This window comes from Solea solea, chromosome 21 (assembly GCF_958295425.1).
Source record: "Solea solea chromosome 21, fSolSol10.1, whole genome shotgun sequence".
NCBI classification, from domain to species: Eukaryota; Metazoa; Chordata; class Actinopteri; order Pleuronectiformes; family Soleidae; genus Solea; species Solea solea.
In genome coordinates, this window is record NC_081154.1 from 10009729 (window position 1) to 10035963 (window position 26235).

Sequence of the window (26235 nt, forward strand, 5' to 3'; positions counted from 1 at the left end):
ACATGGACGTGCTGTCGTCACAAACGATCCTCGTGTGAACCGGAAGTGAATGTCTTTGCCGAACGAGGTGAAAATGGCGGCTCACTGCATGTGAAGGGAACGAAACGGGAGCCGGCTTTATGATTGGAGATCATGTATAAAGCGCCATGTCGCAGGCTGTCAGGTAACGCCGGACGAACACGGGACTTGCAGTTTAACGTGCCATTGAATGTTGAAGCATTTTCAAAACAAGCTCCGCAGCGAAGGCGGAAGTTAGCTGACTAGCTTAGCATAAGCTAACCACCTTACTTGTTTGGAGTGTAGCAGTGACCTTATACGGAGGTCAGCTCTACCTGAAGCTAACGACATATTTCAATTAATGTCTTTCGTTATACATGTTCAGTCGTGTTACTATTCAAAGTAAGGGAAGTCAGCACAAATGTTTAATGACTTTGGTTACGTGACAGCTTGGCACGATAATAACAAGTGTGCTTTCGATAATACATTCGTGTAATATTTGTCTCACTGTATTAAACTGGGGTTTTAGAATATTCTCTGCAATCATTATTGTTGCACATGGTGGTTTTACAAAATTAGGAACATATTTGAAATCGTTATCAGCATTGTTCCAAAGCTGTATTGACTAATGATACCGAGAAGTATTAATTATTCATCAGCTGCAGCTGTACATTTGCTATTTTCATCCATTACCTTTCATATGTCACCTGTGCAGATTTTACAGCATGTAGGATTTGTGCAGCTTGGACCTGGATTTAGACGTTCCTAGTATTTTTGATTTCTTCAACTGCTGTAAACATATTTACAGCATTATGATTATTCATTGTATTTGTTTATTTTATATTAACTAGGACACAAACCTGCAGACTTTGTCTATTTTTGCTTTGGATTTCCATGCTTTTCATTTGAGTCAAGCAAGCATGTGTACATTGTTTTACGGACATAATCAAACTGACTTAACAATATTTATTGAGTTTGATAATTGAGTTTATGTGTTGCAGGTTTGGTTGGTTCAACTGTGAAACAGAAATTAGTTCACACTGTCCCCCGATGGAACCAGACAGCGCGCAGCCTTATTCAGCTGCACAGAAGAGATCCATTAAACTTGTCGACGTATCAGCATCTCTGCTTCCTTAAACGCCAGGTACCTTTTTAACTGTGCCCTGTGTCTTTCTTTTTTGTTATTGTTGTTGTTATTATTATTATTATTGTTCTTATTTCAGTTGCTTTATTAATGCATTTGTATATAGTATACTGTTTTTTTGTAGGACTTTTCTGCCCATGGTCTTATTGCACCCAACTTCATCTGTGAATAACCTTTTTTTCCTTACAGTATGTAGCAAAGAATAACAGTGAGCTTCATCAGCGTGCCATCCCGAAGCAGACCCCTATCCTCCCCATTGTGGACGAGAGAGACGATGGTGTGGAAAGGCAGGTGGACAGAATACCTACGATTGATGCTGTGGTCACAGGCCCCGTGCCACATGTGGAGGGTGTCACCACTGAGACGCAGCCTGAAATATACCCAACTGCAACAGATGTGTTGGCAGAAAAAGATTCTGTGTCCCATACAGTTTCAGATGAGGCTCCACACGTACACGTAGAGACGGATGAGGCAAGGGAAGCTCGTCAGGACAGACAGTGGAAACAGCTGAAGTTTGAAGGGGCCCTCTTACCGGATATCTATGCCAAACTGGCCAAAATCAAACTTACAGGTAGAGTAAAGACTACATCTCGTACATCGTATTATATTTACTTTTAAAAGATTCTTGATATTTGCAAATTCATTTCTGAAGAAAATGTGCACAATTGCATATATTTCTGAAACTATGGACAAGGAGCTAGTCAGATAAACCATGTGGGTGAAGCAAATAAAAATCTCACAAATAAATAAAAGATGTAGAAGCTGGAGAAAAAGGTCACGCTCTCATGCTTTGAGAATGAAAGGTGCAGCATAATTCCCATTTCCAATTGTAATTTGTTCCTTCATATCTTTGCAGCTATTGGGGATCTGCATTTTCTTTAGAATTTGTCATTAGAAACTCATACTGAGCACAGAATGCAATGATAGATTTCATACAGTCATTTATTCAGTTCCACATTCTTCACCACTGAGGAAAATTGATTGTTGACACTTGACAGCTGAACATACTGTTGCTTTTACAATAACAAGGAAAATAATTGCTTCATCTTTACCTGTTATATATGATAAGCATAAATATGAACACTTTCATGTTCCTTTTCTAATTATTCTTGCCTTGTTATTTCAGCATTGGTGGTTACAACGGCAGCAGCTGGCTATGCAATGGCTCCAGTGCCCTTTGATCCGTTCATCTTCTTTGTGTCCACTTTGGGAACAGGCCTTGCCTCTTGTTGTGCCAATTCCATCAACCAGGTCAGTCATCCTGAGGACAAGACGTCTATTTGCCTGTTTGAGCATGTTTATGTATTGTCTTTGGCTCAGTGCACACCACATGCCATATTGAGGAACATCTCTTATTAGAATATTTAATCTCACATTATTAGATCACATCTAATATCTTTAAGTTTAGGTTCCACAAAGATCAGAGTTCACTCCAATATTAAGGTGTAGTCAATCAATTTAACTTGGTAAAACAAAAATAACACATCGCTTGTGTAGTTGTTTTGCAGCTAAAAGGAAAGTAAAGGAATGAGGACTAGTCCGAGCTGGCAAGATGTCTTTTGGTCCTTTTAATGTGTTTTTTGTTTACTTGTTTTATTTTAGAAAATGTTGAAAAAGTCCGTACATGTGAATTTTTTTCCACCAATCTACATTCCTCTTTTGCCACACATCTCAGAAATGCACTGAGCTGTCTGTAACGCTGTTATTATTTCTCTGCTCAAAGTTTTTTAAGCTATAAACAAAGGGGAGCGAGTGTACCAACACACTTAAAAGAACAAGAAAGCCTCCCTCTGCTTTCTGGTGTTGACGTTGTAAATTGGAATTTACTCTGTGACTTAAGAATATTAGTGTAATGCTTGACCCTTCTGTCAGGCCTACATTGAACTCTGCTTAGTTGTGTCTGTGGTCTGTAATTTGGAAACGGCCATGATTACATGGCAGGTTCCTGCCCTTGGGGCATGCTCTCCATCTCCTGCCCAAGCCTACCCTCAACAGACTTGTTCCCCCCCTGCTGCTTGTATTGTTTTTAAACATACAATTCCCCACACAAACACACGTTGTGCTCCTATTGATCATGTTGGACCTGAGGTTCTGTCAAATACACCACAGGTGCAATCCAACCCCCACCTGTGCTTCACCTCAGAGGGCTTTGTCTATAGATATATGAATGTGCAAATGTTAACTCAATGTTGTTTTTTTTGCTGTCATGCCTGCCCTGAATAGTGTCAATCCGTCAATTGCTAAAGGTAAAATTGTATGGTCCCTTCAGTGGGCTTTAACAGAGCTGTGCACCTCTACCGCACACTGAGCAGGTGTGTAAATATTCTTCAGGTATTTGAAAAATGCCCCTTTTCCTCATGCTGAAGAGAGTAGCCCCGACTCGAGCTCCAAGACATTCAGAGCGCTGAGTGATGTAAGAGGCGGCAGCCACTGTTCATACCCTGGGTGTTCCATAATCTGTGGGCCCACCCTCACATCAGTCCCGTCACTCTTCATTTTCTCCACCAGCTCAGCCTGAGGTCAGGATACAGCATGGCGTCACATTTCATAGAAACATTGTTATTTGCCTTTCAGGGCTTCTCTCTTGTTTCCTCCGTCTGGGTCTAGTTTTCAAACCTACAGCAAAGGTAAAGGATGACCAGAATTCACAGTGGATGTAGTCTGAATTATTCTTATCAATGACACAAGTGGTGTAAAAACCAGAAGGAAATTTGCATAAATGTTTTGGAAAACTTGGTGTTTTTCAGGCTTGTTTGTAACATTTTAGCATTTCTTATGAAATAGAATTTTAGACTTTTACACCAGAGTACACGAGTATGAAGTAATTTAAACCCCCTAGAAAGTGTTGACTTGTGAATATGATTAATTAAGTTAAGCATTACATGTGTGCTCTATGGTAAGATTTGTGGTATTTCTGGGCTAGTTCACATGCTTAGAACTTGAATTAAATCATCAAACCAAACATTAACAAAGTCAGCTAGTGTATCTCTGGTATGTCTGGTATGAAAAGTATATGTCATACTACATTAGATGAAAGAGAGGTTGTTTGTGTTGCTTTGTTGGGTGAAGAATGCCATTTTCCTGGGTTGTAATTACACAAACACTGTAGCACAAAGGATGTCATGTGTGACACGTAATTGCCTGTTGCTTTGCTGCAATGAACCAACTCAGGATTGGCTCAGTTCTTTTGGTTGAAGACACGCCCTCACCTGTATTTTACTGATCTCCCTAGTAACACTTTGGCCATCCATTTGTTTTTCATAAGCTTGAAAAAGGAAAAAAAAAAAAAAGGAATGGTGAAGAAAAACACACTACCTTCAGATCATCTGCCAGAGATTTATTTTTCCCTCTTCTCTCTTTCATCTTAAAGAACTGGTGCATTAGTGTGGTTAGCTGTGATCAAAGCTAGATGTCTTTTTATATGAAAAATCAAACACAATCGTGACAACCATATCAAAGTAGAGGAAGGCCCTAGTTAAGATCACTTCCTATAGAATCCACTGTTCCACCCTAATCCCTTAATTCTCACCATCTAAAGAGGAGTGTGCAAGTATGTGACCACACAACTGTCAAATTACCTTGAGGAAAGGAGGAAAATGTCTTGAGGGAGAGAAAAATGCTTTGGCTCTTGAGAGTGGCAGCCAGACATTCAGTAGTGCTGTCAAAAGCCAAGGCTGCTCTTTGTCCCATGTGGGACATGCCCGTAGGGCCAACAGAAATGTTGTGGTTTCTTTTCAAAATGTTACGCTACTTAGGAAACGGATGGAAAGTTGTAAGCACTTGCAGTCACGTAACAATGGCGAGTTAACTAGAGTTTCCCAACACAGCACAAAACGCTAATGCTGTCATATATGTCCTATAGGCAGAAAGAAAAATTGGCTCCAATAGCAAATGAATGTAATTATATCAGTTTCCAGTTAAAAAAGCGCTCGTGGATTGGCAATTAGAAACATTTGAACATGTTTTTGGTTGCATCTCAGTCTTGCTACTCAGACTGGCATTAAATCCTTTGGGGAGGTGCTCAAGTAAAGAAAGGGGTAACACTTGTAAAGAGCTCAGCCTGCTCAAAGACATACCAAAGCTTTCACTATAGAGTCCCCTCTGTTCCCATAGGGTAGAAATAAATAGCTAACATTAGCTGAAAAGGTGCTGGTCTTTAGGTCCCCTGGGCCCCACACCAAGCACAGCCTCCGCAGGTGTTCCAGCCATCATCACCTTCCATTTTGGCCACTACTTCAGCTAATTGGATAATTTGGTCAGATGGGTTTCTGGCAAGAGTTGCACCCCTAGGTAATCTGTGCCCCCCAGCAGTGTAAACACCCTGTATTGCGTTTATTGTCGAATACACTGTGCTTCACTATTTTGACAGCGTCTCGAGTGTCAGCCGCACCATGTCTGCTCGTGTGTTTGTTTTGATGAGGGTTGAAGCTGGTTTGCTTTGTGGCTGCCTAGTGTCATTCCTGTTTTCGTGATGATGACCGTGACTTTTCTTTTGTGTCTCTGTCTCTCCTGTGGTGAGCTGTCTTGAGGCTGGCACGCATAAGCGAGCCCCCACAAGCCCCCAGCACATCCACTCCAAACACTCGCAGGTACACCCTGCTCTCTTGTCGTGTGCAGGCATGCATTATTTATCCTCCTGCATGTTTCCTTCTTAGAGCATCTTGGTCCTTACCCTCAAGTGTATGGTCACACACTGAACACAGGTTATACAGACAATCGTGTTCTCAAAACAGTATGATAATGTTAGATTTTTTTTACAACCTTTAGAAAAATGCCATAATTGAATATACATATTAAAAAGCTAATTGGACTTGGATTTTTTTAATCCAATCAATGGCTTTTTAAAATCATCGTCACCTCGACTGACACTGTTTTCAAGCACATGGTAACACAGTGCAGGCTTGTTCTAGCAGTTGGTGTCTTAATCTCTGGTCTTTATCGCAATATTGTTTGCAGTGGCAGTCATCTTGTTGTTAATCATATTTACCCAAGTATTTGGAGGTCAGATTGGTGTGCTGCCATGTGAATTTGATCCCAATCAAGTCTGGAAATTCCCTTGGTATTAAACAAATTAAATACTCCCTTGAGGCATAGCTAGTGAAATGCATAAATCTACTGAGTCTGTTGAACTGTAAATATGTATGCTTGGCTTGATTAAGAAGCCTTAAATCATAACAGCAATGTATTGTGTTACTGCAATCAGAATGTATCAGGGTTTTAGTTTTTGACTGTAGCATTTTGACTGAGCTTTAGCTATCTCCGTGTCAGATACGTTTAGTAGCAATCCCTTTCTATAAACAACTTCAATTATAGGGGACAGCATAAACAGATACTTTTTATTTTAAGAGTTCTTAATGTTTTTCGCGTTCTTTAGCTCCCAATCATGAGACTGTCAATAACAGGACAGCATGCTTTTCCTTTTTTTTTTTTTTTAAAGATGTCATTTACATGGAGTGGTGTCATCATCACAACCAGCGTGCCAAACCATGAAGTGAGCATGTTTGTAAGAATGTCTAGGTGTTGGTGCTTTAAGATGCTGTTTTTGCTGTGGTTGTTTGTTTTAGTGATGTCTTGTTCTGTTTGTTATTTTTGGGCGATTAAGTATACTTTTGTCTGGGATGGCTGGCTATTGTTATCTTTGCTTGCTACATATACATTTTTTATTGCTGCTGCTGTTGATGGACGTAAAGTGTAGATAGTGGCCCATCAGTAGCACATTAAGTGGTAGATGTCTGCCTCTGTCTGGGTTAGAGGCAGAGTTGCTGGGCCTCCACAGTCAAGGCTGTCACTGCAATTTTCAAGGGTAGATCTCCTCTTGTTGTAGTTTGGGGTACCTCACAGGGCATGGTACCTCTCGAGAGTATCATTATTTGAAACAAGACCTCATGACCACTGAAGAACCACAAACCATTGCGCTCCTTAAAGAAAGTGAAACCTTTCCACTGGATTTGTGTCTGTTCCCTGCTGAGAAGTAGTGACAGAGGATATGGCTTCAACAGAATACCTTTAGCATGATGACATCATTGTGCGGTTTGTTTTTCCTGAGATATCTTTTGGCAGATGAGTTGTGCTCATCATATCAGTTACATTCTATAATCACCAGTTAAAAATATTTGTTAAGTTTTGATGTAGTTGGTATTTTTCCAGGTTTTTTTTTATGTTAAATGTCACACATCAGAAAGGTGTACCAATGGATACATTTACACAAATATGATCCCATTCTTAGTTCAGATTACACTCATTTTATCAGGAGCTTAGTGAAAACATAATGGCAAGTTGATATTTGACATTGATAGTTTTGTTCTGATGTGCTGCCAACTTGTTATTTAGGCATGGAGGAACTAATGGAAATTTCTCCCTAATTGCCAATTGAGATGGCACGAAACGGATTTGATAGGTATCATTGTTTAGGTACTGGATTGAAATTAATATTTAACTCGACAGCCTTGTTTAATAGTTAATTTCTTTCTTTAAAGCCTTTTGTTTTTGTCAACTGGGTTTCTTGCAGCCTCAAATGGGAGACAGATGCTGTCCTCTGATAGCCATTAAGATTAAATCAGACTATTCAATAGCCTCAAGATAATGCCCCAGAGGAAGCAAGAGAATATACAGTTGCCAGGCACGCTTAAATATGGTTATGTTAATAATGGTAATTCATTTTGTGTGTGTGTGTTCGTTCCAGGAATTACTCATGCTGTGGGGACCTAGATCTGTTTACACTGACACATTATGGGTACCTGTCTTCCTTATGGGGACAAAAAAAGCAACTCCCCATAATGTAATTATTACATTTGAAGATGAAGACATGTTGTATGGTTAGGTTAAGTTTAGGCCAGTGGTAGTTATGTTTAAGGTAAGAATAAGTCTCCAGGAAATGAATGTAAGGCAATGTAATGTAACCAGACACTGTGTGTGTTCATTCATTAATCGTCTACCGCTTTATCCTCCATATGAGGGTCACAGAGCTGCTGGTGCCAATCCCAGTTGATAGAGGGCAAAAGGCGAGGTACAACCTGGACAGGTCACCAGTCCATCGCAAGACTAACATGTAGAAATGAACAATGAATTACTCCCACACCATCTTAATTCAGTTTCCTTCTAGAAGACTCACATCAGTGTTGCAGTTGATTTGTCTGAGTGTGAAAATCAGTGTCTAAGCATGCTAATAAAATTCTGGGGCTAATTTAGTCCCAAACCAACTGTCTATAATGCAGCCATTTACACAGTCAGTTATTATTTTGCACAGTTCAATCATAGTACCGAACATTTAAAGGTAAAGAACACGCTTAATAAAGTAGGGGGACATGGAATCAGGCAATTCATTTGTAAGAGTGTTGGCAGGCAACAACAGCAGGCTAATGAAATACTTGTAGTTCATTTTATGCAGCGCAGCTTTACTGCTGATCTTTACAATACCAGCTCACCTCACACACTCTGTAAAACCTGCCTTTTAAAGAGTACAGTACAGGGAATTTAGAGAAATGCTTGTAAAAAGAAAGGCACGCTTTTCCTCCGATTTTATTTTCATTATGTTGTGCCTTTTGATAAAATAATTGCATTAAAATAAAAAATATATATATTACCACAATTCAAAGCTCAGCATTTAGATGCAGTTATAATATTTGAATAAGGTCCAATGATTAAGATGGTATTTCAGCATGTTCCACATTGGCCATTGTGAGATTAAGCATTGGTTGTCATCCTCTCCACTACACATGCTTTTTACATGTTTAATATTTTCTTAACATTTTATAGAAAGTCCCCAACAATTATACTCCCGTTGCCACATGAGGTAACTTGCTAGCATTCTGATAAATATAAAAGGCAATTTATATGTACATAATATATTTTTTTCTATTTGTTTGGATCCTATACTGCACATACCTACAGAATACCTTCAAAAGAAGAGGAAACCAGTAGTTTCTCACTGTGGTGGGCATACTCTTTTGTGAAGATCACACTCAAAAGATGCACTTCTACACATCTATGCAAAGTGTCTCTCTGAGTTTTTAACATCACAACTTGTATGGGCAAACCCACCTCACCACAATGGAGTTGCCTTCACCCGGGTGTATGAACATATCTGACTGATGGGCAGGTGGAGCCCCTCTTTAACACTTCCCTGATTAGCCTTTAGCTTTTGACAAAACACTGTGATTATGGGCTTCACTGGCATAACAAAGTGATGCAGGCACCATTGAGACTTGAAGGGGGAAACCACCCACCTTAGCACTGTCTGGCACCAACAACATTTCCACACCTCACATTGCATGAGTGACCTCACGATAAGCTGTTTATGTTTCACCGGACAGGACACACCTGATTCGTGTGATTTCTGTTTTACTGCTTGTGGCAGTGTTTTCAGTAAATGAAAAAAGGTCTGAATGGCCAATAGGTTGGCACTGTACAGTGTGGCGATGTTAAACTCAGTTTGAGGTTAACCTACCTGTACTAAAAGCAACCCTAAGAACTCCTTTAAGCTATGTTGGTGTTTCTGGACCTTCTTTCCCACCGAAACACAGTTAGTTGCACCTACAGGACGCTTGGTGAAAGTGTCAGTGAATAGAGACACTGAAAGGCTCCTGTATGTCTAAAGGACAAACCGTCCCTCTTGCACTTGTGTCACACTGAAGCTGATTATAGCTGGTGATTAAAAGGGTTGCTGGCGATGCCCTCCTTTTAGAAGTGGCCCTTTCCTCTTTTCATCGTCCCCTTGCCCTGCTGAAAATTAGCAGGCCAAAAAGCTTGCATACTTATTGAGCGAATGTAATATCACTTTTCTACCTTTCCTCTTCTTCCTATTGCCAAGCCTCAGCCCGATTAGGATTTTATGACAATTTTTTACATTGATTTTTATCTACTGTTTTTTTGTGGACTATTTTGCAAGTTACTGAACAGTGCCACTCAAACTAAAGAAAAAGAATATGTTAAAGCATTAAGACCAAATCACCCCAAACTTGGCATTGACTCAGAACGTCTTTTCTTATACCAATGTCAGTCAGATGAATATGTATTGTTTTGATGTGTGCCTCTGAACTACAATGAAATCAACGACGGGCAAATAACACATTTCATAAAAGGTCCTGTTTTCTGTTGAGCTGAAACGTAATGGTTATTTAGACTTCTATTTTTTTGGCCTGTCTTCTTCTGTTCAGTTGCTCGAGGGTAATTGTACATGTAGATACAAAGACAGCTCCCAGGCTCCCTGATATCTGTGCTCTTCATTATAACACCAACTACAAGCTCTTGTTCTGATTTTATTGGTGATAAACAATGTAGTAGAGAATGGTGTGTTTTTGGGGTGGCTTAGTTAGATTTCTGGAAAGGACATCTATTTAAACCATCACATTTTTTTGAAACCTCACATTTATGTATTTATGTACATTTTTTTTTTTTCCATGAAACTTGAGCAAGTTTACCCTTTTTATCTGAAGGTAACTTGGCCTAAGGCAAGTAGGGAACACTCTTTGTAATACTGAGATCCGTGGATAATTAACAAAAGCAGCCCTGTTTATAACGTGCCCGTGAGCCAACACTGCATGCTAATTTGATTCAAACATAGAAGCTTCAGGGGCAAGGGCATCATGGCTGGAAAACAAAATGGTTACCCAGACCAAAGCTTTCCCGAAAAACAAACAAAATAACTGTTCTTGTCTCTTGTTTTTAGCAGAAGAAGAGTTTCAGCATTATGCATAGCTCATTTTCTTTTTTTATTCACTCTTTTAATTTGTTTTATGTTTTTTTTTTGTTGCTTTTGTTGGCAAATGTCCCTGTTTGTGTGTGTGGACTCCTCCTTCAAAGCTTTTCGGTGTCATTCAACCTAATGCTGTTTATATTGCTGCCTGTATCAAGTCCCATCTTCGTGCTGAACCGGGTGTGGACCTTGTCTGTCTCCTTTTTCACTGGAGAAACTGCAGATGGTTAAAAGGATCAGACAGTCTCTCATGTAGTAACTGTTGATTACCAGTCACAAAGTTTTAACTGCACCTATCCTTTTCAGCACTTGACATGAGGCAATGCTAACCCCACCAGGGGATCACAAAGAGATCATAAAGCCACACTTTGCTTTCTCTCTTCATTTATGCTGATATCTTAATCACTGTTTTCACTTCTAACCAAGCCTCTTTTAAGCCAAGAGCTTGCAAAAAAGAGCATTTCATTGTCAGCCCATAAACAAAAATGACGTATCCCCCTTAAGTGTTGCTCTGTAACTGTACTTTGAAGTGGCTTTTGTCATTAAGGCCCGTGTTGTCTTATGCATTCCCTAGATTAGTGGGTAAAGCTAAACTGCATTTAGTTTTTCCATCTCATGGACACTTTTGGCCATGTGATAAAAGAGATCTTGGATGATCATTGAAACCCAGTTCAAAAAATCCATTGTACTCATCCGCTGTGGTGTTGTCTGCTTCCCCACGTACGTTCAACACAACAGCCATTAATGCACAAAAAGACCATAAAACCACACATACGTGCTTTAGTCTGAAAACTATTAATATACTGAGTCATTCAAGTAGTCGGAAGTAACCACTGCTGTGTACCCATTCATTTTACACCCACACACCTTCAATCAATAGGAAAACGATAAACAGCTGGCCGTGTGTCCATTAAGTGATTATAGCCATATGTCTGTATCTTTTATCTAACTTAAAGAGATTCTAGGGATTCCACATATCTGTTGTCTGAGCTGTGCTTATGAAACTTAAATTACACCTCTCTGTGCTTCTGTTGTAACGACTGGTTTGTAGAAGCAGCCCCAGTTTCTACAGCCCACAATTTAAATGGCCCTTTACTTTGAAATTGCCTTTGTTGTTGAAGACGTGGGTCCTTTTATACTTTGCTCTGTAAAACAAAGAAATATAAATTTCAACTGAAAGCATCGTCTTCAAAAATTAATATTTCTGAAGGAAATTTTGATATGGCCGAGTGAGTTCACTTTAAAATGTGATCCCATAGTCTTCTACATTCTTTGTATTTAGACTTACTTGACAAATTACATGATATTTTAGATATTTAGTGTACAACTTGGATATTGTGATCCACTTTTCTGTGAATTATCTCAGATAAATTAGCGCCATTTTTTGTTTCTGCGACCACATGTAAAAGTTCTCTCAGCCTTAGCTTACTTTCCCAATTCACACTCTCTGGAAGGGAAGCTGTGTCATACCACATCCTGCCAGGAACAATTTATGTTACAGTCTGAGGACATTTGGTTGACAACAGCTCACTCCAACAGCACTCCCTCCTACAACAATTCGACTAGCTAACTAGTAAACCTTTGAGTGAGAAAGTGGGAAAAAACGTGTAATGGGTCTAGGTGGGCAAAGCTCTAGCAGTGGAGAAGGAAAGACTCTGACAGGAATTGTGCGAGCCTGTTCAATCTCCTCCAATTTACTGTAGTGAAAACGAATGAAACTTTTCGAGCACTTATTTACTATTATTACTTATTTGCTTTTTTTGCCACTGTTTACCACCGTCTTCTTCCTTGTGTTGGGTTTATTAGCAATTATTCTGCCTCCATGTAAACATAGTTCAGTTTTCCTTATTGCATTTCCTGTCACTCAAAAGTGTGAAGCTAAAAATAAAGAGGGTTAGCACACTAGGAGATGTCTTGAACAGTGTTCTTACTTTAAACTGCAGTTCTCCCTAGTTATATAAGGAGGAAAGCTGGCAATGGCACATATTTCCTTATTAAAAAACCCAATTTTGTGGGAGAATGAAGATGCTTCATGATGATTCTTCAGGCAATTTCAAAGCAAACCCTTGACATTAACCCTGTACTTTATTTGTATTTTCCTATTTGGGTCAAGAAGTAGGTTGTACTTTGTCCCAGCAGCAGCCTGAGATGCATGTGTGTTAACAGAAGTCTAGTTTTCAGAACACGTTAACAAGCAGAAAATTGAAGGAGGTTTTTTCAGAGGCAAACTTACCTTGGAGGCCAGGCTATATGTAGGTAGTTTTGAACCTGTGACCTATATTTGTTCTTTGCAGTACATTTAATGTCATGGCAGTTCTGGTTTTAGTTTAAAGATTATTTTTTTCTCTAATAACTTGTGTCATTAGTATGTAGTTGGCCTTAAGAAGATGTTTAATATCTTTATAAGGTAATGTTGTGAGCTAAACCCAGATGTAGACCTTACTGTGTTGTCTTCTTTGAAAGGCGCTCATTTTGATTTGAATGGTTTGTTGAATGAGCCTGCCTAGATCAAGGGGCTAGATTTTGCCATGGGTCATTGCTGCAAATACAAATATTCCAGAGGTGCTGATGGCTGCTGTCATGTCGAGAGAACAGTGAGGGCCTTCATAAGCGCCTGCTCCTTATCACCACTAACTTCCAAGGGGTACATTTCTTCTAAAATATTCAGGGCCAGTCATATCATTGCAGGCTTCTTGTGGTTGGACACAGCTGTGGACAAAAAAAAAATCTAAACACTCACATTCTCTCAAGCATACACACCGACATGCACATGCTTCTTTTCCAACTGCACCTAAACTGTTGAGAGGCTTTCAAAGTACTTGTCATGTCAGTCGCGCCCTCACAGTTACTCACAAATGCCCACTGATGGAGGAAAGGACTGTTTATTTCTCTTTAAACAAGTGACCACACACAGGCCCGTTCTATGTATTCAGCTTTTCACTGATATGTTTTCCCACAGTTTTTGAAGCTTAATAGGAAGCACTTAACCAGTGGACATTTAATGGCAACCGGAGTGAAATTCCCTCATTAATAAGAGGGTTAACTTATCAGACAGAGACTGGAGATATGGTTGGCTAGCTCACCAACAAAATAATTTGTCTTGTTTGCACAGTTGATATGTTTACAGTGGAATGAAAATAGGGTAAATTATACTAAGCCGTTTGCAAAATTGAGATTAATATTCAGAACTCGTGCATTTCTCCCATTTATTTAGCTCTAACCCATAATCCAAAGGTTCTGCATTGTGACATTAAATAAACATCTTGGAACTGAGTCCTCCCTCTCACTAGGAGGCACTGTGGCATGGTCTTGATGCAGGATAAATGATGACATCAGTGATGTGATATGACAGGAGGTATGCGTGATGAACTATGGCACATCACATTTAAACAAAAAGCACATTTCCTCTGAGGCTCTCTGCATTAGTGATTTAAGATGTCTGTGCAGGACAGAAATAGACTTTGATCAGGCGAGCAGGGGGAAAAGCATGCAAAGTGAAATGTAAGAATAATACTCAACATTTAGTCTGTTCTGTTTTACTCCATTTCAATCTTCATCCTTGTTTTGCTTTACCTCACTATCCCTCTCTTTGTGGCCTACGTGGTGACAGCATAGCATGTTTCGGCCTTGCAGTGAGCTTTCCCAGATTCTTCCAATATCTTCATGGGCAAACAGGACTGATTATTGGTAGGGCAGAGGTAATGTGGCTCTGCACGGCATGAATTGGCTGATTAACATGAAGACAGTTTAGCGCTTCACTGTCTCACTCTTGGGCTATTAATCAAGAGAGAAGCGGTGCCAGCTGAACCGCTGCCAACGGCTGTACACAGACCACTGTAAAGAAAGGGGGACATGATCCACTCCTTGGTCAGATGGAGAACTGCAGTCTCTACCCTGTTGCCTAGAAGGAACAAAATAAGATGTTTATTTACCGTATAGTTACAGGATAGTGTGGCTCTGGTATTTAGAAGACAAATAAGTATCGCTAGTTTCAACTTGGCTTGTTACATTCTTTTGAAGGTTGATATAAAAAGTAATGATTTACATACACATGTGCGTGTCACTGTGCAGACATGGAAATTGGGTCACAAATGGATGTCTGGATCATAGCTTATGTCACTTGAGTTTGCCCTGTAAACTCAATTTCATTGTTCATGAATTAAACGGTGCAAACTATCTTAGCTTTTTCATGTTTAATCACACCAGCTGAGCCATTACCCTATCATTTCATCAAGTCAAAGGTTCGGCAGATGACAAGAATTGGCAACATTTGCTAGCTGTCCATTTTACCTCTCATCTCCACTGCAGATGCTATGGAATATATTTCTATTTTCTCACTGACATAAAAGAAGTGATTGTTTTCTTACTGTACCAATACCAAATTGTTGTTTTTTCCATAGAGAGATTTTGTTTTTACGGTCCAAAAATCCATTTTGTACTGAATCCATATCATGGCAGACATTGCAGCTGTTTAAACCGTTTCTGCACTTTATCTTGTGTTTCCTCTTTTCAATTTACCTACTTCCTTGTTTCGCCCCCTTTATCCTTTTGCCAAATGGTTTCTGACTATTTCTTAACACCTCTACTATCCACACAGACGTGCTAATAGGTTAATGAATGCGTTAGAAGTGTTCAACAGGTTCTTCACTGCAAGATCACATCATTGCTCACATACTTTCAAGACTATTCATGTGACATCAACAGCATGTTGGAGATGGAACAGCAGCCCTCCCTTTACTACATCTTGAAAAAACATAGTTCTGCCCTACCAGTGTGTTTTGTGTGTTGTGATGTGTCGTGTTGTGTGTCTTGTTTAGTGCAATCTTTTTTCTTTCATTTGACTTCAATACTAATGAATGCCTGCCAGAACAAACAACTTGACTTCTGAGAACAGCTTAATCTATGTAAATCTTTGGCTGCTCATTTGTCAAGTGGTTGATCAGAGAATGTGAGGGGCTTTGAGAGCTCTCAAGCATCCGAATTGGCTCGCGCCCAACTTTGTGGAGGTTTGGGTCTGCCATTTTATTCCTGCGTGCAAACAGTTGACATTCCAACAAGTGACGACTTTGTCTCGTTGTTGGGTTTAGCCAATGCACCTGGGTTTCTTTCGAAGTGCGAAGTGAGAGTGCGAAGTGAGAGAGATGTGCTGTTTAGGCCAGCTGATGTTTCTATGAACCAAAGCCATACAGCTGCTCAGCTGCATGTATTCCTGTGCCTGTATTTAGGTACACTCCAGCCGTTCCAGTTGACACAGTAAATGCATGGCGTGTAGTTACTGAGTCACTACTCTATGCCAATCGTTTCCCTTTTTTTCAACTTTTTGCAGCTCTTCAAATCTGAACTACCTGATTTTTTTTTTGTTAATGTTGTTGTTTCTTTTTTTTTACAGATACAATTTATGGTTTGACATCACAATAAATCATACTAAGAAACAAAGCCAAGTTATCTTGTTCTACTTTCAGAATAGGAAATGTCTCTCTGCAGCCTGTTATCGATTGAGTCATGGTGGTAGGCAGTGGATCACGTTCTCTCTTTAATAGCGTTGGAGATCTGGCAGCTTAAAGCTCCCCTCCTCCTTGCTTCACACTTTGGTCTTGCCTGTTTCCACCCCTCATCATCTGGCAGATAATTGCCCCTGCAGTTATATGTTTGTGTGTGTGTGCTTTTCTGTCCATAATTGAGAGCAGCAGCCATAACTTCCGGTTCATTCTCGCCAGCCACTTTGCTCTGTAAGGTTTATCCTGAGCTTGATTCATAGGTTTGGTATTGATCCAGACTTTTTTTTTGTTGTTGTAACTAAATGTCACCTGAAGCTTGATCCATTTTCAAATTTTAGTTTTGTATGCCACCTATTTAAAAAGTACCATATTTAACACATTAACATTGACAAACAAAGAAAGGCTGTGTTGTCATAGACATGGTGCACATTCACCACAGTGAAAACTGAACTTGAACTTTATTGTATTGTTCATTCTGAAGATGGACAGGCTTTTGAAATCCTCTGCTTTTGGGGATACTTTTTAAGTTTCTTACGCAACATTAAGTTGAGTTGTAGTGAGAGCTATACTAATTGTTCTGCTCTTTATTTTGAACATTTTTTTTTATTTAATTTATTCATTTTGTTCAGTTGTTGGAAATGGGCTCATAAATGGCAATAGAGATGCTTATTAACAATATCATCTTTGTCAATATTTGTGATAATGTAGGCTGAGTGCTTGATTAAATCACAATTTGATAAACATACTGTTGAATATTGTGGCGCTCAGCTCGAGACTGCTAAACCACTAAATACTGTCTGTAAATTACAGTCAAGTAACCTCAGTTCACTGCGGTTGAAGACCTTCGAAAATTAATTAAGTTTAAACTGATGTTCTCTGAAGCATTGAGACCTCCAGACCTACCTGTAGCAGCACATAAACACCAATGGTCCAATTAATTTAATGCCATCATTGTAACATATGGCAGTATTGGGTGGAAATAATGACAAGGGCTGAGAGGGGGACTGATGTCAACCAGATGACATATTCTACAGTATCTTAAAAAGCAGAGAAGGATGAACAAAAGCAGAATGGCGCAAACTGAAATGACAAAACAACGCACAGTTAGGCGGACTGAGTGACTTAGACATCAAAATCGTCACTTTGCAGACTCGCACACATGTTCAATGGCAACACTGCAAATCCCAACTTGTGAAATTCTTTTCTCCCTCTGCAAACTTCTTCTTTGGTCTTATTTGTGGTGCAGGTGCCTCCATACGCCTGTGGAGCAAAGTGCACAGGTCTGTCTGTTTTTTCATGTGGAATGATGTTATTGGAAACTAAGTGGAGGTTTTATGTGAGCAGTGTTGCAGCGAGCTTGGCCCTGGGCCTGCCTCAACCCTGGTTCAGCACAGCTCTGCTCTGTCCTGGCCACAAAGTGCATTTCTCTCTCATGCGGCCCCTGACCTCCTGACGCATTTCCTGACCCAGGAAATAGAATTAACACCTCAGTCTTGGCCTTAGGGTCCCACAGTCACACACACAGCTGTGCCTTACCCTGGCCGACTCCAGTCAGACCCAACTAGTTTGTAGTCAATGACAACCAAAGCTAAGATGGAAATGGAAGCATATTTTCTTTGGAGCATAAAAAAAGAGCTTATTCCACCGCTATTTTTATTATTTTTGGTTGGTTGAGGAGTTTTAGTGCTACTGCAACTTTCACAGGAGCTGGAGCCAATTGTGATATATTTACCTACTTTATTATGTGTGGTAGGCAGCACCTTCAAAGGCAATGTTTCTTTCATTACTTTTGCTAATTTTACCTTCAATATAATTCGAAGGAGTAGCTCAATTGCACTCGAACTTGAAATCCAGAGATGACTCATGTAAACCACGTATGTTGAAATATGACATATGGTCTTGGCAGTAATTTCACAGTATTGTTGACTATGCATTGGGCGGTTGCTGCCTCATCCGATTAGGACACTTTATTTTACTTTGAATTTTGATCTGGAGTCCAAGTGACATTCAAAATTGTGAGATGTCACATGCACCAGATCTTATTGGTGCAGCCCACTCTAATGCTCTTCAAAATCAAAAAAGAAAATCTGTACATCAGAAAGGCACTGCCTTCCACCAAAGGGTTCTTAATAATATGGTGGCTTTTAGGTGTCATGAGTGCAGTAAATCTGGGAAGTAGGGTTGAAGGAGAGAAAAGTGGATTATCTGTTTAGTAGACCTTTTATGTGAATGATATACAAGGAGATATGGAGCTTGAGCATTAAGTGCTTTATCTGTTTTCTTCATTAGTTAAAGGCTCTTGCAGGCAGGCAAAAACGCACATCTATGTGAGTTTACGCTCACACATGCACACAGGGAGAGATTATCCAGTTCCTGCGTATAAGCACCCCATGTGTTTGCATTTAAGTCACACATTTCCAATCTCATGGGAGCACTTTGAAGCATACTCATCCAGAGCAGATCATAAAACAGGAGTATAAGTAGTTTTTTTTTTTTTTTTTTCACATACTTGTGTCCCCGAACACCCCACCACCATCACCGCCTCCCACCCTACAGCTCGCTGCCTCCACCTTCCACCTCCAGTTCATTTACTCCTCAAGTGCAGGGTGAGCATTAAGCAAGCAGCTCTTCCCACTTTGTTTCTCTCCAGATGTGGCGTAGAATGACTTGCAGAGGAAGCTGTGGTGGAAGTCTCTTTACTCCACCCATACACTACCGCTCTTGCTGTTCTGAATTTATGAATCTTACAGACACTTGTGCGGAAGTTAACAAGGGTGACATCAGAGAGCATGCCGGCAGTGAATTAGATGGATTTTATTATTTACATGTGCTGCATAAACATCTGTTTGTCAGTGTCACTGTATCTCAGCCTGACCTGTGCAACTCGTTGAATTGTAGAGACACAGCTATTGAGCTGCAGTGTCGGAGTCTCGCAAGAACCACAACTAGTGTGGGGACTTTTCATTGCTGTCTGCAGTATTTGGAGATATTACATGCATGAAAATGACTGCACGTTTCCCCTCATGAGTGTGTTTTTTCATTAACATCTTGCTCCTCTGTCTCCACAGTACTTTGAGGTGCCTTTTGACTCCAATATGAACCGTACGAAGAACCGTCCACTTGTTCGAGGACAGATCAGGTACTATTTTCTTCTTATGGTGCTTCACAGCCTTTTCTCATGGTCTTCCATAGGAGCTACAGTATTTGGCACAAAATAAACCCCCATCTGTACTTTTTATTACCATAAAAAGACTGACAAAGAACCGAAGAGTATGCCGCGGAAGCGAGAGATGCAACAGCACAGCAGGAGTTCAAGTTCAGTTCAGTGCAAAGTCTCCTGGACAACAATACGAGACGGCTAGCTCGGCCGTCCAAGCTGCCTTGTGCACAAATCATACAGGAAGATGCTTTGATCAACAGTACCATCTACAGCTCATCTAATAATGTTTCCGCTTTAGTAATTGAGTTATTATGTCACCATAATAGAGGTTTCCTTACAAGGGTCATAGCTGTGATCCCCCTCTGCTTTACACCTGTAACGTGTAATGTGAGCTTGTTACGAGGTTTGGATGAGGTTGAGGTTAAGGTGTCGTTTACCTGGCCATCCCTACTTTGCTACCTCCACTGTTTAGATGACAGATAACCTCTGTATGGGTGCTCAGTGAACTGCACGCATCGACACGCTCCTACAACTCCTTGGAAGACCGCCACCCTTCAGAAGCAGGCAGAAACACAAATATTCCCTGATACACGAACCACCTGCCCTCTTCACCCATTGTCGGCAGCGTTTCACTCTTACAGCAAAAGCTCCCCCCGCTCGCCCTTTCATTTTATTCAAGTGAAACAAAAGCAAGTATCTTGTTGACATAAGAGGATGGGATGCCTGTCACTGGTGGTCCAATTTACATGTAGCCGGCTAAAGGAAGTTAAATACCTCTGTTGCCTGCTATTATATACCAGCAGCAACATAGTCACTTCAAGACTGAGTAGAAGTATCACGACAGGAGCTTAACACGCGGGTATTCTGCTCTGCAATTCTGCACTGGCAAACCATTTAGAAGTGGATTCTCCTGCTGTTTAGCTTTTACTGAAGATTTTCCCTCAATGTCTAAACACAGCCTCTTGTCTGGCTTTTAGTGTCTCCCAAAAAGAGGTGTTTTCTGTGAGACGCATAGAAATGCTGTCTCTCTCACTCCATCCCTCTCTCTATCTCTCCCCCGTCTGCTGACAGCAAACAGATGGAAGGCTTGGCCCTCCTGTCAAACAATGCATGAGAAGGACACATTTTACACATTGTCCATGTTGTTTTCAGAGCGAGGCTCTTTTATGAGCCGAATGATGTTCCCCCCGCTACATCTGCCTTACTGCACAAAGTCTGTCTGCCCCGTATGATGTCAGCTTCCAAAATAGTTTGCCCTTTTAGTCTGGGTTACAAAAGTGTTTCCCAACCTTTTTATTGTTCTTCAGTAAAATAATGTGGACCATAATTCCACATTCTTTGTTGTGGTTTGAGGCTTCCACATGTGGAGATGATGCTGGGTTGCTTTCAAGCCAGTGAGAGACGAACACAGAAGGTCCGTTTCCAGTCTCTCAGGTTAAAGACAGACATGATTTGTGTGTCCTGGCTGTTGACCGAGTTGGAACAGATCAGTCATGGTCTGGCTCAGTTAGTTTTAATAGTAATCCAATTGTGCTTGTAGTGTACATGTATATTTACTAGTTTTGTTTGGCTCTTTCAACCATATCACATGATTTTTTTTAGTTGTTTGCTCTATTGGTAAAATATACTAGTTTCCATGGGCAGAAATTAGCCTTAATGCTCAATGATGGTGATTGAAATGGCTGAATCATGGTGGTCTAAACCAGGCAGAGTGCTTTGAAGGAGAATTGTTTCATTTTCCTGTTTATCTATCAGTGCAGATACAATAACTCATCTGCATTTACCATTTCCATTTTCTACCTCTTCATCCTCCACATGAAAGGCAGGGTGCACCCCTGGATAGGTTGCCAGTCCATGGCTGGGGACCAACATACAAAGAGGAACAAACATTCACTCTCACACTGACAACTACAGTCAATTTTGAGCGTCCAGTTAATCTAATCCCCAATCTGTATGTTTATGGACAAACACGGGGAGAACATGCAAATTAAATTTACCCGTTAATTAAAATTCAGCATTTCATCCTCAGTGATTGCATGATTCCAAACAAACTGCCACATAAATGATTGCCCTGTGTAAGTAATTACTTGTTTCTGTTGTAGATTATTCACTAGAAGGTTTCTATAATCTGTAGTCTATAAAGAATAATCTGGTCCCAATATAGTCCTTACTGGCCAGGATTACACATTTGCAAAGTTTGGAATTGCTTCTTGTCACCTCGTCATCTTTTTTTTTTTACTACTGGACAATTTAACAGGTAACAAAGTTTTAAGTGGAATCACCCGGTTTCTGTAAATCAACGCGTAAATCTGTCAAGTTTTACATGTTGATCTATGGCCTTGGTTGTTTCTCACCAGCTGCCCGCACTGTTGGTTTTCTATGTTGACTTTACCCACCTGACGTTATGGCTGGGACTGTGTCAGACTGTAAGCAGAGGACGGTGAACCCACCTCGGGCCATATGACACGCTCGCCCCCCCCCCCATCCCCCCCACCGAGCCAGCCCACAGCCAGACTGTCAACAGCCCATAGCCAGCCTGCACGGCCCCACCTCAGCCCACATAAAACAGACATAACACCACTAATCACATTAATGTACCAATCCCCCCTGCTCAGCCACACCACCAAAATAAAAGCCCTGTTTGCTTTTTTGAAGAAAAGGCCTGCATTTGGTCAAGATTTTAATCTGCCCTCTCTTTAATTTATGGAGCATTTACTGGTGAATTTGAACCAGACCTCGCCATTGCTGCTTTCAATAAAAAGATGAGGGGAGGGAGGAGGAGGAGGAGGAGGAGGAGAAAATCTTCATCCGGGTAAAAGCCTGAGCGGCAGCGGTTTTCCTCTGCTCGTTTTGATCTCCGCTGTGTGCACATGCTATTCATCTCGCAGCACTCTTATCAGATGAGCTTCCTCTAAGCCTCCTGAGATCAAGCCATGCATGGCCACTGACTGTCAGTGTGTGGCATCTCTGTGCGTGTGTGTGTGTGTGTTTATGAGAGAACATGTTTGACTATCACTGAACCATCTTGTCCCTGCACAAGCCCACAAAAGTTTACTATCACACAGTCGCAACGAAAGTCACGCACCTTTGTCTGTGCCTGAACCCGTGTACTGGTCCGTAATTTCCTATTTATACGTAAAAACAACACCAGAAATTCTTGTAAACTTTCCTTTTGTGTACGTTTTTATATATCTGATGCTCATATCCTTTCTTTTGGTTCCCGTCAGCCCCCTCCATGCAGTCTCTTTTGCCCTGGCGTGTGGAGTACCTGGGATCGCTCTGCTCACGCTGGCTGTTAACCCGTTAACTGGCTTCCTCGGGGCCCTCAACATCTTTCTCTACACATGTTGCTACACACCACTCAAGAGGCTCAGTATCACCAACACCTGGGTGGGGGCGCTGGTCGGTGCCATACCTCCCATCATGGGCTGGACAGCTGCCACCGGGTGTCTGGAGCCAGGTACAACTCACCAGTTGACATATGTGTCGTTAATGGCCTCACGTGTTTAACTAGTGCTGACATGTTTGGTTATTGGAAGAAAATTACATTTTAATTTAATTTTGGGGGCAATTTTAACAGAGTTTTTTTTTTTTTTTTATCACTTTTCAAATGGAGCTACTGAGTTGAGATACAGTCTGTTGACACAAATTAATAACACAACAAGATCTACACCTTTTCAGCAACAGTTAATCTAGAGCCAAAGGAAGTAATCAATTAATGAATAAGTCAATTACAGAAAAATGACTCCGCAACATTACTGGTAATTAACTCGTTTAATTATTATTATTCAAATCAATAAACTTGACTTGGTTCCAAGTTTTCAAAGGTCAGCACTGCATTTGCTTGTGTTTGTAATTTGAATGTGTTTAAACTGGCTTGGTTATGGACTATAAAACTAATCAAGAAATAAACGTTGCAGCACAAGTTAAACGAAGCCACATTGTTGTTTCCACGCTCCGACGCCACTGTCGTGCTTCACCGGGTTTATCGGGACCTTCCTAACCTGCCCTTACATCACACTACATAAAGCTTTATTTACATACTCTATAGCCCAGAATCCCTGTAGTGTTGTTAGTTGTCCTTCCTCGGTGTTCCTGCAGAGTTTGAATACACTCTCTGTGAGTGGATTTGGACAAAAGCATCTGCCAAATGAATGCAAATGAATGGAGTAAAGTTAGTGAAGAGGAGTGTTTTGTTAAGGCAACTGTTTTTTTCAGTGACGTTATTTCTTTAAATCATGGCGACTCATCCTCTTCAGTAAAGCTTTAAACATAATTTAATCTGTACTGTTTAATAACTTCCTGTTTTTCTGCTTTCACTCATTATTAATAATGACTGTAATTATAATGAAAGACCATGTTTCTATCAGCCTTCCACAGACGAAACGTGTTCTTTCAAGATGTAACCTAAGTAAAATACAGTGGGTTTGAATATGACATCATGAATGCTTCTGCTTCTTGAAGTATTTTGAAGTTTATGTTTTACAGCGGGCCAAAAGGTTTATGTATCACTGGACAAAATTGACTTTGGAAACTAGCTGTTGGAACGGTTAAAGCAAGTTTCTTTTGTAGACTAAAATAACCATTGAAAGATTGATAATAGTCCTTTTCCACCCAAAGATTACTATTTATGTCAGCACTTGGTGTACTATTAGTATGCTTAGTATGAGTTAAAGAAGCAGCATGTGGGTTTGTCTCCCTCAGACTCTGCAGTGGGTGTCATTAATCGTCTCTCCCTCCTCTCCCTCCCCCCTCAGGTGCTTTGTTGTTGGGTGGTTTACTCTACAGCTGGCAGTTCCCCCACTTCAACGCCCTCAGCTGGAACTTGCGGGAGGACTACTCCCGCGGCGGCTACCGAATGATGTCCGTCACCCACCCGGGCATGTGCAAGCGGGTGGCCCTGCGCCACAGCCTGGGCCTCATCGGCCTGTCGACGCTGGCGCCCGCGCTGGACGTCACCATCTGGACCTTCCCGCTCATCTCCCTGCCCATCAACGTGTACATCAGCTACCTGGCGTTCCGCTTCTACCACAAGGGCGACCGCAGCAGCGCCCGCAAGTTGTTCTTCTGCAGCCTGTGGCACCTGCCCATGCTGCTGCTGCTGGCGCTCACCTGCAAGAAGCCTCGCAGGGACCAGGAGGACGCAGCGTCATCGCTCGCGCTGCAGAGCTAACCGCTCCTCGAGAGATTTCGACACCCTCTGCGAGTTCTGAGGAGCTCTATTAAGACTGAGACACCTCCAGGTGATGGACACAATATTTTGCCTGTGTTAAATTTAAACCCCTTCGTCACTCACTGCACACCAGGAAGTGATGATTGTGCTCAGAGCAGCTGATTTACAGAGAACACGCTGAATCATTTTACTGTGTGTGGAACTGTATATATTCTGTATTTATTTGTACAGGGGCCCCTCTTGTGTGTTGTACATGACTGATATTTTAAATGATGCTTTCTTTGGATCCATGCTGCGGCACTGAATATGTGAAATAAATGAGAGATAGAAGATTTATGAAATTATGAAATTATTCAGAAGTAGCTGCTGCGCTGCATTTATTTGTTGTTTGACTTTCACTTGATCCCTTCTGCCTGACCCATATATTCAGCAAACACTGATTTGCTTCACGGTTGCATTTCTTCCTGACTCACTTGCACAAACGGAATAGTTTAAAAGTCCTGTATCAAACACAAGGGTAAATGTCCTCTGACAATAAATGCGTCATGAATCGTAACTGGCTTTTGTGTCGCTGTTTACGCGTGTTGTGCTGTTATCAAACTCACACACACACACATCGCTACCACACTTTAAGTGTTGGTGCTGATGCCGAATGTACATAATATATGGATTTAAGTTTCAATTATAGCCTTTAGTGGATGTGTTGGCTTCAAAATGTAAGTCTCCGTCCCTGCAATAAGCTCTGTTTAATAGGCCACCTCCACACCTGTCGGGACAACATGTGCTCCCCCTTCCGCCCCTTTTTACCCCTCGTTTTGGTATTTGGTTACATTTGCATCGCAGCACTCGGGAGAAACAAGCTGCCCCTTCCCCTTCACTGCCATCGTCCCTCTGTTTAAAAAAGAAAAAAAAAAAAAAATAGGATGTGGGATTTAGCCAAGGCCGGGAGAACTGAAACGACCCGACATCCTCGTAAAGTGTCTAAACCGGATACGGAGTTTCATATCAGAGGGTGTGTGGGGGGGGGGGGGGGGGGGGAGTGATAGAGCCAGCTGTTAGGAGTTGGGATAAAAGAAGAGGGGGAGAAAACACACACGCCAACTCAAGAGATGTTGTGTTGGAGATCTGAGTGTGATGGTTTACACCACGGTCAGTGTGGTTTTTTTTTTTGCAGGGTGATTTTGATGCGTCTCTGATGCTGATGGTTGAGATAGAGCTTTGAACTAGACCTACAATGACTGTTGCTCCACTGTTGATTAATCTGTGGGTTATTTTCTTGATTTAATTGATCATTTATTTGACCTATGACATCATATTTTTCCCAAACCTCAAAATTAACATCTTCGAATTTCACATAGTTTTCACATAGATGAGACAAAAAAGGGGCCGATGATGACATATAACGATGAGTGAGAGTGCCACATATGACCCTGGCACTTCACTTGTAAAATATGCACTCAAAAAAAGCTTAAACCAAAGACTCGAACCAGTTGCTTAATTATAAGAATGGGGGTCATGAGATGTGTGATTTAAAGCAACAAGTGTGGGATTCTCAAATCACCTCCTCCA

The 26235-nt window shown here is 41.0% G+C and overlaps 1 protein-coding gene across 1 annotated transcript; it reads left to right on the top strand.

Moving 5' to 3' along the window:
- On the top strand, positions 1–25222 carry LOC131448204 (protoheme IX farnesyltransferase, mitochondrial). The gene is made up of 7 exons (XM_058620453.1): positions 1–163; positions 999–1141; positions 1331–1712; positions 2268–2392; positions 19402–19472; positions 22721–22953; positions 24251–25222. Exons 1-7 carry the CDS (start codon positions 133–135, stop codon positions 24664–24666), a joined length of 1401 nt encoding a protein of 466 aa, XP_058476436.1. The 5' UTR covers positions 1–132; the 3' UTR covers positions 24667–25222.
- Positions 25223–26235: the final 1013 nt, after the last annotated feature.

Bases quoted from the DNA above. Each gene is read 5' to 3' on its own strand.
- LOC131448204 (XM_058620453.1), top strand. From the start codon at position 133: ATGTATAAAGCGCCATGTCGCAGGCTGTCAG. The intron at 1,713-2,267 runs GTAGAGTAAAGA...TTGTTATTTCAG, and splicing joins GGCCAAAATCAAACTTACAG to CATTGGTGGTTACAACGGCA. The intron at 22,954-24,250 runs GTACAACTCACC...CTCCCCCCTCAG, and splicing joins CACCGGGTGTCTGGAGCCAG to GTGCTTTGTTGTTGGGTGGT.